This window comes from Lampris incognitus, chromosome 19 (genome assembly GCF_029633865.1).
Source record: "Lampris incognitus isolate fLamInc1 chromosome 19, fLamInc1.hap2, whole genome shotgun sequence".
Classification (NCBI taxonomy): domain Eukaryota; kingdom Metazoa; phylum Chordata; class Actinopteri; order Lampriformes; family Lampridae; genus Lampris; species Lampris incognitus.
The window spans coordinates 38,653,499-38,667,011 of NC_079229.1; the positions used below are offsets into that span (position 1 = coordinate 38,653,499).

The 13,513-nt window shown below is 42.8% G+C and overlaps 2 protein-coding genes across 2 annotated transcripts in view; both read left to right on the top strand.

Annotated features, from left to right (window-relative positions):
• The window catches only part of kmt2ca (lysine (K)-specific methyltransferase 2Ca), a 267,487-nt gene extending 266,913 nt beyond the window's left edge, over positions 1-574 (top strand). The window contains exon 80 of the mRNA XM_056299264.1: positions 1-574. This exon is cut by the window's left edge and continues 864 nt beyond it. The gene's annotated coding sequence lies outside the window, so the exon portion shown is untranslated.
• A 4,408-nt stretch (positions 575-4,982) lies between these two features.
• Positions 4,983-13,513, top strand: part of actr3b (actin related protein 3B) — a 37,555-nt gene continuing 29,024 nt past the window's right edge. Inside the window, exon 1 of the mRNA XM_056299608.1 lies at positions 4,983-5,119. Coding sequence (XP_056155583.1) covers positions 5,076-5,119 — 44 coding nt within the window. The 5' untranslated portion in view covers positions 4,983-5,075. The remainder of the gene's footprint in view (positions 5,120-13,513) is intronic.

Sequence of the window (13,513 nt, forward strand, 5' to 3'; positions counted from 1 at the left end):
CATGGAAACCTACCTGCCAATCCCGTGGCAACGAGCGTGGGGCCCTGACATCCGGATGCTTTGCAGAAGCGTCTCTTTTGATTGGATGGTTTGGGAACGTTTCCCTGAGAACCCGCCTCTTCCTGCCAATCACCTCCTGTCAATCACACAGAGGACCGCCTCTCTTCCTTCTCGTTTGACAGAAATGTTTGTTTTCATGTTTGATGGTTGTACTGATGTCTCACCCGCAGAGGGGCGCTCTGCTTCCTGTTCGTCAGCTCCCGCTGTGGAGAAAGAAGGACTGATGAGACTTTTTCTCTTGTCAATCGGAGAGTTTTGTTTGATGTTTTGTGCACATAATGGAAGTCAAACTGTTTCTGCTCTGTCCCAGACAACCAGTGTAGATATTTGACCTCTGTGGTTGTAAAAATAGTTCTGTTGATTTAATCCTCTTGCTCTTGTACATTTACCCTCGACACACAGAAATCCTTTCGTTTTCTTATCTGTACAGGTCCAAACCATGTTGGAGACACAAAGCCTTTTTTAAGTGTACAGATGTTTTTGTTTTTGAAATCAAATTTAGAATCATTTACAAAAAATAAAAATATTTGACATGTTGGAGTGACACTTTTCTTTCACGGTGAACGTTGGCAGGATGAAGCGAGATGAACAGCAGAGATAGTATATTCCATCTCTTCTGTTCTCATCATAGGATATACTATGATGAGAACAGAAGAAATGGTATATTCCATGAGGAGAACAGAAGAGATAGTATATTCCATGAGGAGAACAGAAGAGATAGTATATTCCATGAGGAGAACAGAAGAGATAGTATATTCCATCTCTTCTGTTCTCATCATAGGATATACTATGATGAGAACAGAAGAAATGGTATATTCCATGAGGAGAACAGAAGAGATAGTATATTCCATGAGGAGAACAGAAGAGATAGTATATTCCATGAGGAGAACAGAAGAGATAGTATATTCCATCTCTTCTGTTCTCATCATAGGATATACTATGATGAGAACAGAAGAAATGGTATATTCCATGAGGAGAACAGAAGAGATAGTATATTCCATGAGGAGAACAGAAGAGATAGTATATTCCATGAGGAGAACAGAAGAGATAGTATATTCCATCTCTTCTGTTCTCATCATAGGATATACTATGATGAGAACAGAAGAAATGGTATATTCCATGAGGAGAACAGAAGAGATAGTATATTCCATGAGGAGAACAGAAGAGATAGTATATTCCATGAGGAGAACAGAAGAGATAGTATATTCCATCTCTTCTGTTCTCATCATAGGATATACTATGATGAGAACAGAAGAAATGGTATATTCCATGAGGAGAACAGAAGAGATAGTATATTCCATGAGGAGAACAGAAGAGATAGTATATTCCATGAGGAGAACAGAAGAGATAGTATATTCCATCTCTTCTGTTCTCATCATAGGATATACTATGATGAGAACAGAAGAAATGGTATATTCCATGAGGAGAACAGAAGAGATAGTATATTCCATGAGGAGAACAGAAGAAATGGTATATTCCATGAGGAGAACAGAAGAGATAGTATATTCCATGAGGAGAACAGAAGAAATGGTATATTCCATGAGGAGAACAGAAGAGATAGTATATTCCATGAGGAGAACAGAAGAGATAGTATATTCCATGAGGAGAACAGAAGAGATAGTATATTCCATGAGGAGAACAGAAGAGATAGTATATTCCATCTCTTCTGTTCTCATCATAGGATATACTATGATGAGAACAGAAGAAATGGTATATTCCATGAGGAGAACAGAAGAGATAGTATATTCCATGAGGAGAACAGAAGAGATAGTATATTCCATGAGGAGAACAGAAGAGATAGTATATTCCATCTCTTCTGTTCTCATCATAGGATATACTATGATGAGAACAGAAGAAATGGTATATTCCATGAGGAGAACAGAAGAGATAGTATATTCCATGAGGAGAACAGAAGAAATGGTATATTCCATGAGGAGAACAGAAGAGATAGTATATTCCATGAGGAGAACAGAAGAAATGGTATATTCCATGAGGAGAACAGAAGAGATAGTATATTCCATGAGGAGAACAGAAGAGATAGTATATTCCATGAGGAGAACAGAAGAGATAGTATATTCCATGAGGAGAACAGAAGAAATGGTATATTCCATGAGGAGAACAGAAGAGATAGTATATTCCATGAGGAGAACAGAAGAGATAGTATATTCCATGAGGAGAACAGCAGAGATAGTATATTCCATCTCTTCTGTTCTCATCATAGGATATACTATGATGAGAACAGAAGAAATGGTATATTCCATGAGGAGAACAGAAGAGATAGTATATTCCATGAGGAGAACAGAAGAGATAGTATATTCCATGAGGAGAACAGAAGAGATAGTATATTCCATCTCTTCTGTTCTCATCATAGGATATACTATGATGAGAACAGAAGAAATGGTATATTCCATGAGGAGAACAGAAGAGATAGTATATTCCATGAGGAGAACAGAAGAAATGGTATATTCCATGAGGAGAACAGAAGAGATAGTATATTCCATGAGGAGAACAGAAGAAATGGTATATTCCATGAGGAGAACAGAAGAGATAGTATATTCCATGAGGAGAACAGAAGAAATGGTATATTCCATGAGGAGAACAGAAGAGATAGTATATTCCATGAGGAGAACAGAAGAGATAGTATATTCCATGAGGAGAACAGAAGAGATAGTATATTCCATGAGGAGAACAGAAGAGATAGTATATTCCATGAGGAGAACAGAAGAGATAGTATATTCCATGAGGAGAACAGAAGAGATAGTATATTCCATCTCTTCTGTTCTCATCATAGGATATACTATGATGAGAACAGAAGAAATGGTATATTCCATGAGGAGAACAGAAGAGATAGTATATTCCATGAGGAGAACAGAAGAAATGGTATATTCCATGAGGAGAACAGAAGAGATAGTATATTCCATGAGGAGAACAGAAGAAATGGTATATTCCATGAGGAGAACAGAAGAGATAGTATATTCCATGAGGAGAACAGAAGAGATAGTATATTCCATGAGGAGAACAGAAGAGATAGTATATTCCATCTCTTCTGTTCTCATCATAGGATATACTATGATGAGAACAGAAGAAATGGTATATTCCATGAGGAGAACAGAAGAGATAGTATATTCCATGAGGAGAACAGAAGAGATAGTATATTCCATGAGGAGAACAGAAGAGATAGTATATTCCATCTCTTCTGTTCTCATCATAGGATATACTATGATGAGAACAGAAGAAATGGTATATTCCATGAGGAGAACAGAAGAGATAGTATATTCCATGAGGAGAACAGAAGAGATAGTATATTCCATGAGGAGAACAGAAGAGATAGTATATTCCATCTCTTCTGTTCTCATCATAGGATATACTATGATGAGAACAGAAGAGATAGTATATTCCATGAGGAGAACAGAAGAGATAGTATATTCCATCTCTTCTGTTCTCATCATAGGATATACTATGATGAGAACAGAAGAAATGGTATATTCCATGAGGAGAACAGCAGAGATAGAAAATTCTATGAAGACAAATCAAATCAAACCAATTTTATTTTTATAGCCCAGTATCACAAGTTACAAATGTGCCTCAGTGGGCTTAACAGCAACAAACAGCAGTTATGGGTCTAACGAAGCCGGACACTGCTGGCAGTGACAAGTCTACTGACTGCACTCTACTGCTTCCAGCTGTTAGAAGGTCCAGTAGGCTGACTGGTGAGTCTCAGCTTAACCCAGCGTCCCTGTACATCAGGCCGTTACAGCGGATAACCCAGCTCGATCTTAAATGACGACTCCCATCCTTTGCACAGTGAGTTTCAGCTTCTTCCTTCTGGATGGAGTCTATAGTCCCAGGGTGTAGAACAAAGCGCTATATAAATAGTTTTGTTCCAGCAGCCATCACTCTGATGAACAAGTTTTAACAACACTGCACTTTTATCATGTTTGTCCAAAGGAGTTGAATCAAGTGCAACTGGACTGGGTATATATCCGGGAAGACGTGTCGCCTCTCATACCAAGTCCAGTTGCACTTGATTCAACTCCTTTGGATAACCATGACGACCTGGATGAATGAGACATTCACAGACATCATGTTTGTCCATTTTCTGTGTTGTTTGTAAAATTTGCATCAAGATGGATGCCTTGTCTTACTAAAACCCAAATCTACCTCCAGGTTCACATAAAGTAACCCGAACCTGATAACAGACTAACTGCTGGAGTGATCACAGTATTTGAATAAGATGGTCAGGGGAGGGGGGGGCGCTCTTTCATAAACATCGTCCTGAAATAGTTGGATACATTCCAGCAGTGACAGCTGGATACTTATTCTGGACACACACACACACACACACACACACACACACACACACACACACACACACACACACAGCCCCACCCCCCTCCTCCGGTTACTGGGTGTGAATGTTTCTATTTTCCGTCTTGTCTTTGATTCGGTTCTTCCTTCTGATCCTGGTATGACGTCACGTTAAATCGTGCAGGATATTTCCAAGTTTTTATGAATGACGTCACATTAAATCGTGCAGGATATTTCCAAGTTTTTATGAATGACGTCACATTAAATTGTGCAGGACATTTCCAAGTTTGTATGAATGACGTCACATTAAATCGTGCAGGACATTTCCAAGTTTGTATGAATGACGTCACATTAAATCGTGCAGGACATTTCCAAGTTTGTATGAATGACGTCACATTAAATTGTGCAGGACATTTCCGACAGTTGGTACGAGTGACGTCACATGTGAAGGGTGCCGGGTGTGTTTTGTCCTCGGTTTGTGTGAAAGCGGTCACACGAAAGCGTGCAGGATATTTTTAGACTGACTGCGACACAGACATGGAGGATTCCCGCAGCAGCTTTCTCAACGTCGTCAGTCACTCGTTTGCATAAATAAGAGGAATCAGTGGATCAGGTTGGAACATTAGTAACAACTCCATCACCACACCGGACCGGAGCGGACCGGAGCGGAGCGGAGCGGAGCGGAGCGGGGATCGTGGAGAGGCGGCATGTCGGCGCCGCTGCCCCCGTGTGTGATCGACTGCGGGACGGGGTGAGTGTGTCCTGGGAGAGACTGAGCAGCCGTCTCTCTCCTGGTGTCCGTGACGGGGCGGGCGTCTAGTCAGTCCAGAAGTCCTGCTGGGCTCCTGTCCCTCAGCACGGACCTCAGCAGACAGCCCTGCGCTACACAACTGGCTGGATGTGCTCTGTGGAACGTGGTCATGTTCACGTCCTGTCAGATATCAAAAAGACAACAAGCTGCAGTTGTTCTAACGCGCTCTTTATTCATGCGGCTCCAATCAGTCGCAGCGATACAGGCCGCCGGGGCCATTTGCCTCCTTCACCTGGGGACGGCTTCTTAAGCCCAACACGTGGTTCTGCTGGTCGGTACCACACCTCCAAACTGCTCCACGAGACAAACTCCCCCCAGCGCAGCCTCTGCCTCGGCCGCACGTCATGTCCGGTGTGCGCGAGCACGCGGGAACACGTGGTGTGGCCATTAACGCAGTCGTGGTTGTTGTGGGAAAGCTGCTTTTCCATAAGAACAGGTGGCGCAAAGGCCGCCAGACTTGCGCGTGTTTGACGGGAGCTGCGTCATTAGTCCTCGTCACGGAGGCTAATGGCGAGAGGGAGGTACGGGACCCCTAGCACTCCCCTCCCTTTCATTTACGTATTTCATTTTCTTCGTTCTTACTTTTATTCCTCCTTTCTTTTGTCTTATGTATTGTATGTAGAATTTAAACGCTAATAAAAAACGTGTCAATTAAAAAAAGTTCTGCCTCAGAAATGCGTCGCTGAGTTATGACGTCACAGGCCGTCAGTCTTCTGAGTTTCCTCTCGGATAAATCTCTCTCTTAATAAGCGTCAGTGTTGATTGGCTTCCACTATTGATCAGTGATCTGTTTTGATCAGGTAGAAGACACAAGGGCGTCCGCATAGCGGAGCGGTCGATTCCGCTGCCCATCAACACGGGGCTCGCCGCTAAGAACACACATATGTACACGGGTTCGAATCCCCGTGGTCCCTCCGGCTTGGTCGGGCGGCGTCCATCCGGACACCTGCAGGGTCCGAAGTCCAACAGGGCCCGCAGCCCCAGAGGAAGCAGATGAAACCTCGGGGGACCTTATTGATAAATGAACTTGTCTCACGCACCTACACCAGCTAACAACATTTGCGAGCGTGGTTTTGTCTCTCATGTGTTCAGGCTGTAATACCCAGCCACGCCAGAGAGGCGCTATGCACAAAACAGTCGCTGTTACAGAGGCGGGCGTGGATTCATAACGTCACGGCAGCAACTTGCAAATGTTGGACATTACAGTTGCTTTTGACTTCACCCGTACAAATCGGCAACACTATTAAATACTGTAGCAAATATGTCAAAGCGAAAGCAAGTCGACACAGGGGGGCTTTGGTTTCACCAAACTACCCCAAAAATCGAGTGACAGCCAACCATGATGTCCTTGCCGCTAGTGTCAAAAGCAAGGCCCCAAGACAGACCAAGGCAATGAAAAGAGGGGTAGATCTAGAACCCATGGCTGCAATGCAGTACTCTGAGGTCACAGGCAATCTAGTGTTCCCATGTGGCTTTGTGGGTAATCCTCATGCTCCACACCTCGGCACTTCACCAGACAGGAAGGTGATAGAGAGGGGGGATAGTACAAGCTGTGGACTTTTGGAGATCAAGTGCCCATCAAAAGACAGTTTCAAAGACTGCACCTATCTCGTGAGGCAGGCAGATGGTAGCTACAAGCTAAAGGAGAGCCACTCCTATCACTACCAAATAACGGGGCAGCTGGGACTTATGGGAATGCCATGGTGTGACTTCTTTGTAATGTGCACTGAAGATGATCACCTACAGCGTATATATTTTGATGCAGTAAAGAAACAAATTAGATTTGTTTTTCTTTGACTACTTTCTCAGCAGATGCCATCAGTAGAACCGAAATAAATAGACACATAACTACATAGATGCACTTGAACACTTACCTGTATCACTGTCACTGGCTTGAGAAGCAGTGTCTTCGGCAGGGTTTGGAGAAGCAGTGTCCTCAGTAGGGTTTGAGCTGCAGGCTTGCGGAGCATCCTGTTCCTCACTTCTGGTTCTGTAAAAAAGTTCAGTTTGACAATCATTTAATTGGAAACAAAAACACAAATTAATTAATAAACGCGGTATGTATCATTTTAAACAGACAGAAAGCGGGAATCCCGGGATGGGTTTTGATACAAAATGAAATGCATTCATTCAGTGTAGCCTAGCAATCCAAATGCATTCATGTACATATTCCTTGATCAATCTATGAAATTAAAAGTTGTGTGTAAACTGCATGGTAGAAAGAAATGTCATGTACTTTCAAACTCAGTAAAAATGTTAATGTTACTTTGATTGCTCGTCACCTTTTTGTTGGAGGCTTTCGGCAACCTCCATAATGTTCCTTCCTTTAGACAGTTGCAGGGATAGCAGCTATGGGATTCGGATATTCAGGTGTAGGCTGTTCATTCACAAAATGCTAAAAGATAACAGTTGATAGTTAAGAGCATGCATACCTTCGCAACCAACGTTACCAGCTAGTTTCTTTTATGTGCTAAATTTGCTATGATACTTCCCCTTTCTCTGAACTAGCTAGCTAGCAGCACTATCAGCGTCTGTATAAGAGACTAGGGTTGTCAGATGTAACGTTAGCTAGCAACTTCTCTACATTTGAAAAGATGTTGCTGATTGAGATGATGGAAGAGTTTGGGGCACTGAGATGATAACATAACTCATAACATACAAAGTTAGGTATAAGGTTTGGTGGAACTGGACTAAAATGTAACGAGCATTGTTAGTACTAGATAGCTTACCTAGCTAGCTAGGCTAGCTAACGTTAGCAAGCTTACCTTGGAGCAAACAAATGTGTTTTTGTTTATCCTCGATGGATTCAGCTGTGAGTGAGGTCTTCCACACTGCTTGATCCACATTCGACATTTTTCCTCTTGTGTTTAGGCTTAGGAAAAGCCCAAAATACGACCCCACCCTCCAAACTTTTAGGATATCTGCTGTCTGATTTGCAGGTACCGTAAGCGCACCACTTCGGCATTTCCTCGATAGCTTGCCAGGCCTCCCCTGCTTAGTAACGGTTACTAACGTAGGATTGGACAGTGGCTGTTCTGGGGCGGGGCTTAGCGAAGGGTCAGTTGGTGACTTTTATTGCCTTTTTTTATTGCACCCACAACTCGCACGAGCTGCTCGCCGCGCAGACCCAAACATGATGCTATGTTTAGCAACACCCGTCGTTATCAGAGCTATTGATACGTGACCTCGTTATTCACCTGCATCCCAACCATGGAGGCTTTGGAAACTGTGAGGCAACGTTTGCTACGGGACGACACCCTCCACGATAGGACCAACCTCAGCCCAGACCAGATCTGCCAACTACTGGACCTTTGCCTGAACACTACATATTTCCAATTCAGGGGCCAGTTTTACAGACAGAAACACGGCTGTGCAATGGGCTCACCAGTATCGCCCATTGTGGCCAACTTACATATGGAAGAGGTAGAACACAGGGCCCTGACCTCCTTCAGAGGAACACCTCCGAGCCACTGGTTCAGATATGTGGACGACACATGGGTCAAAATCCAAACACAAGAGGTGCAAGCGTTTACCAAACACATCAACTCAGTGGACAAGAACATTAAGTTGACAAGGGAAGACGTAAAGAACAACAGTTTGCCCTTCTTGGACTGTGACGTCCACATTGGGGAAGACAGGAGCCTCCACATTGGGGTTTACAGGAAACCTACACACACAGACCAATATCTACTTTTGGACTCACACCACCCTCTGGAACACAAACTGGGCGTCATCAGAACTCTGCAACACAGAGCTGACAATGTGCCCAGCAGCACTCAGGCCCAACGAGAAGAACACAAACACCTGAGGGGAGCTTTAAAAACCTGCAGCTACCCCAGTTGGACCTTTGTGAAAACTGCAACACGTTCCAGAAAGACCAACCAGGTGAGTGACGAGGAGATAAGGAACAGAAGGAAGAGCACAGTCATCCCATATGTTTCTGGGGTCTCCGAGAAACTCAGGAGATTTTTTAATAAACACCGCATCCCGGTATACTCCAAACCCAGCAACACACTCCCACAAAGACTGGTTCATCCCAAAGACCGTGTACCACACACCCGGAAAAGCAGTCTGGTGTATGCTGTACAATGTAATGAGGACTGCACTGACCTATACATAGGAGAAACCAAACAACCACTACACAAACGGATGGCCCAACACAGAAGGCCAGACTCCTCAGGACAAGACTCAGCAGTCTATCTACACCTAAAGGAGAAGACACACTCCTTCCAGGACAGCAACCTACACATTTTGGACAGAGAAGATAGATGGTTTGAAAGAGGGGTGAAGGAAGCCATCTATGTGAAACTGGAAAAACCATCCCTCAACAGAGGAGGAGGTCTGCGACACCACCTATCTCCCACTTACAATGCCGTCCTCTCATCTCTACCCAGGAGACTCAAGAAGCCTAGCCTCCAAGAACAACAGTCGCTCACTAACGGCTCCAACCACTCTCATGACCACTGAACAAGGAAGTCCAAACTAACACCCCCAACCACCGTCGCTGCTAAACATCGGATCACAAAGAGCCACGCATATCTATGGCTCTGGTAACGACTCCAAAGAGGATAAATATCTGAGTCTCATCAGCAGCCAGTCAGACTAGCTTGGTCTAGTCAGAAAGGCAGAACTGAGGAAGCCTCTTGGATGAGAGGCGAAGCGTCTTCACGGATATATACCAAGTCCAGTTGCACTTGATTCAACTCCTTTGGAGAACCAGGACGACCTGGATGAATGAGAACATTCACAGACATTAGTTGTTGTACTACACACATGAACATTAGTTGTTGCACTACACATGGATATTAGTTGTTGCACTACACACATGAACATTAGTTTTTGCCTCTGTATGAGTGGTAACTTTTGTACTTCAGTATGAGTGGTAACTTTTGTACCTCAGTGTGAGTGGTAACTTTTGTACCTCAGTGTGAGTGGTAACTTTTGTACCTCTGTTTGAGTGGTAACTTTTGTACCTCTGTATGAGTGGTAACTTTTGTACCTCAGTGTGAGTGGTAACTTTTGTACCTCAGAGTGAGTGGTAACTTTTGTACCTCAGTGTGAGTGGTAACTTTTGTACCTCAGTGTGAGTGGTAACTTTTGTACCTCAGAGTGAGTGGTAACTTTTGTACCTCAGTGTGAGTGGTAACTTTTATACCTCAGTGTGAGTGGTAACTTTTGTACCTCAGAGTGAGTGGTAACTTTTGTACCTCAGAGTGAGTGGTAACTTTTGTACCTCAGTGTGAGTGGTAACTTTTGTACCTCAGTGTGAGTGGTAACTTTTGTACCTCAGAGTGAGTGGTAACTTTTGTACTTCAGTGTGAGTACCTCAGTGTGAGTGGTAACTTTTATACCTCAGTGTGAGTGGTAACTTTTATACCTCAGTGTGAGTGGTAACTTTTATACCTCAGTGTGAGTGGTAACTTTTATACCTCAGTGTGAGTGGTAACTTTTATACCTCAGTGTGAGTGGTAACTTTTATACCTCAGTGTGAGTGGTAACTTTTGTACCTCAGAGTGAGTGGTAACTTTTGTACCTCAGTGTGAGTGGTAACTTTTATACCTCAGTGTGAGTGGTAACTTTTATACCTCAGTGTGAGTGGTAACTTTTGTACCTCAGTGTGAGTGATAACTTTTGTACCTCAGTGTGAGTGGTAACTTTTGTACCTCAGTGTGAGTGGTAACTTTTGTACTTCAGTGTGAGTAACTCAGTTGTGAGTGGTAACTTTTATACCTCAGTGTGAGTGGTAACTTTTGTACTTCAGTGTGAGTACCTCAGTGTGAGTGGTAACTTTTGTACCTCAGTGTGAGTGGTAACTTTTATACCTCAGTGTGAGTGGTAACTTTTATACCTCAGTGTGAGTGGTAACTTTTGTACCTCAGAGTGAGTGGTAACTTTTGTACCTCAGTGTGAGTGGTATCTTTTGTACCTCAGTGTGAGTGGTAACCTTTGTACCTCAGTGTGAGTGGTATCTTTTGTACCTCAGTGTGAGTGATAACTTTTGTACCTCAGTGTGAGTGGTAACTTTTGTACTTCAGTGTGAGTACCTCAGTGTGAGTGGTAACTTTTGTACCTCAGTGTGAGTGGTAACTTTTGTACCTCAGTGTGAGTGGTAACTTTTATACCTCAGTGTGAGTGGTAACTTTTATACCTCAGTGTGAGTGGTAACTTTTGTACCTCAGAGTGAGTGGTAACTTTTGTACCTCAGTGTGAGTGGTAACTTTTGTACCTCAGTGTGAGTGGTAACTTTTGTACTTCAGTGTGAGTACCTCAGTGTGAGAGGTAACTTTTGTACCTCAGTGTGAGTGATAACTTTTGTACCTCAGTGTGAGTGGTAACTTTTGTACTTCAGTGTGAGTGGTAACTTTTGTACCTCAGTGTGAGTGGTAACTTTTGTACCTCAGTGTGAGTGGTAACTTTTATACCTCAGTGTGAGAGGTAACTTTTGTACCTCAGTGTGAGTGATAACTTTTGTACCTCAATGTGAGTGGTAACTTTTGTACTTCAGTGTGAGTGGTAACTTTTGTACCTCAGTTTGAGTGGTAACTTTTGTACCTCAGTGTGAGTGGTAACTTTTGTACCTCAGTGTGAGTGGTAACTTTTGTACCTCAGTGTGAGTGGTAACTTTTATACCTCAGTGTGAGTGGTAACTTTTGTACCTCAGTGCGAGTGGTAACTTTTATACCTCAGTGTGAGTGGTAACTTTTGTACTTCAGTGTGAGTGGTAACTTTTGTACCTCAGTGTGAGTGGTAACTTTTGTACTTCAGTGTGAGTGGTAACTTTTGTACCTCAGTGTGAGTGGTAACTTTTATACCTCAGTGTGAGTGGTAACTTTTATACCTCAGTGTGAGTGTTAACTTTTGTACCTCAGTGTGAGTGGTAACTTTTATACCTCAGTGTGAGTGGTAACTTTTGTACCTCAGTGTGAGTGATAACTTTTGTACCTCAGTGTGAGTGGTAACTTTTGTACTTCAGTGTGAGTGGTAACTTTTGTACCTCAGTGTGAGTGGTAACTTTTATACCTCAGTGTGAGTGGTAACTTTTGTACCTCAGTGTGAGTGGTAACTTTTATACCTCAGTGTGAGAGGTAACTTTTGTACCTCAGTGTGAGTGATAACTTTTGTACCTCAATGTGAGTGGTAACTTTTATACCTCAGTGTGAGTGGTAACTTTTATACCTCAGTGTGAGTGGTAACTTTTGTACTTCAGTGTGAGTGGTAACTTTTGTACCTCAGTTTGAGTGGTAACTTTTGTACCTCAGTGTGAGTGGTAACTTTTGTACCTCAGTGTGAGTGGTAACTTTTATACCTCAGTGTGAGTGGTAACTTTTATACCTCAGTGTGAGTGGTAACTTTTATACCTCAGTGTGAGTGGTAACTTTTGTACTTCAGTGTGAGTGGTAACTTTTGTACCTCAGTGTGAGTGGTATCTTTTGTACCTCAGTGTGAGTGGTAACTTTTATACCTCAGTGTGAGTGGTAACTTTTGTACCTCAGTGTGAGTGTTAACTTTTGTACCTCAGTGTGAGTGGTAACTTTTATACCTCAGTGTGAGGGGTAACTTTTGTACCTCAGTGTGAGTGGTAACTTTTGTACCTCAGTGTGAGTGATAACTTTTGTACCTCAGTGTGAGTGGTAACTTTTGTACCTCAGTGTGAGTGGTAACTTTTATACCTCAGTGTGAGTGGTAACTTTTATACCTCAGTGTGAGTGTTAACTTTTGTACCTCAGTGTGAGTGGTAACTTTTATACCTCAGTGTGAGTGGTAACTTTTGTACCTCAGTGTGAGTGATAACTTTTGTACCTCAGTGTGAGTGGTAACTTTTGTACTTCAGTGTGAGTGGTAACTTTTGTACCTCAGTGTGAGTGGTAACTTTTGTACCTCAGTGTGAGTGGTAACTTTTGTACCTCAGTGTGAGTGGTAACTTTTATACCTCAGTGTGAGAGGTAACTTTTGTACCTCAGTGTGAGTGATAACTTTTGTACCTCAATGTGAGTGGTAACTTTTATACCTCAGTGTGAGTGGTAACTTTTATACCTCAGTGTGAGTGGTAACTTTTGTACTTCAGTGTGAGTGGTAACTTTTGTACCTCAGTTTGAGTGGTAACTTTTGTACCTCAGTGTGAGTGGTAACTTTTGTACCTCAGTGTGAGTGGTAACTTTTATACCTCAGTGTGAGTGGTAACTTTTATACCTCAGTGTGAGTGGTAACTTTTATACCTCAGTGTGAGTGGTAACTTTTGTACTTCAGTGTGAGTGGTAACTTTTGTACCTCAGTGTGAGTGGTAACTTTTGTACCTCAGTGTGAGTGGTAACTTTTATACCTCAGTGTGAGTGG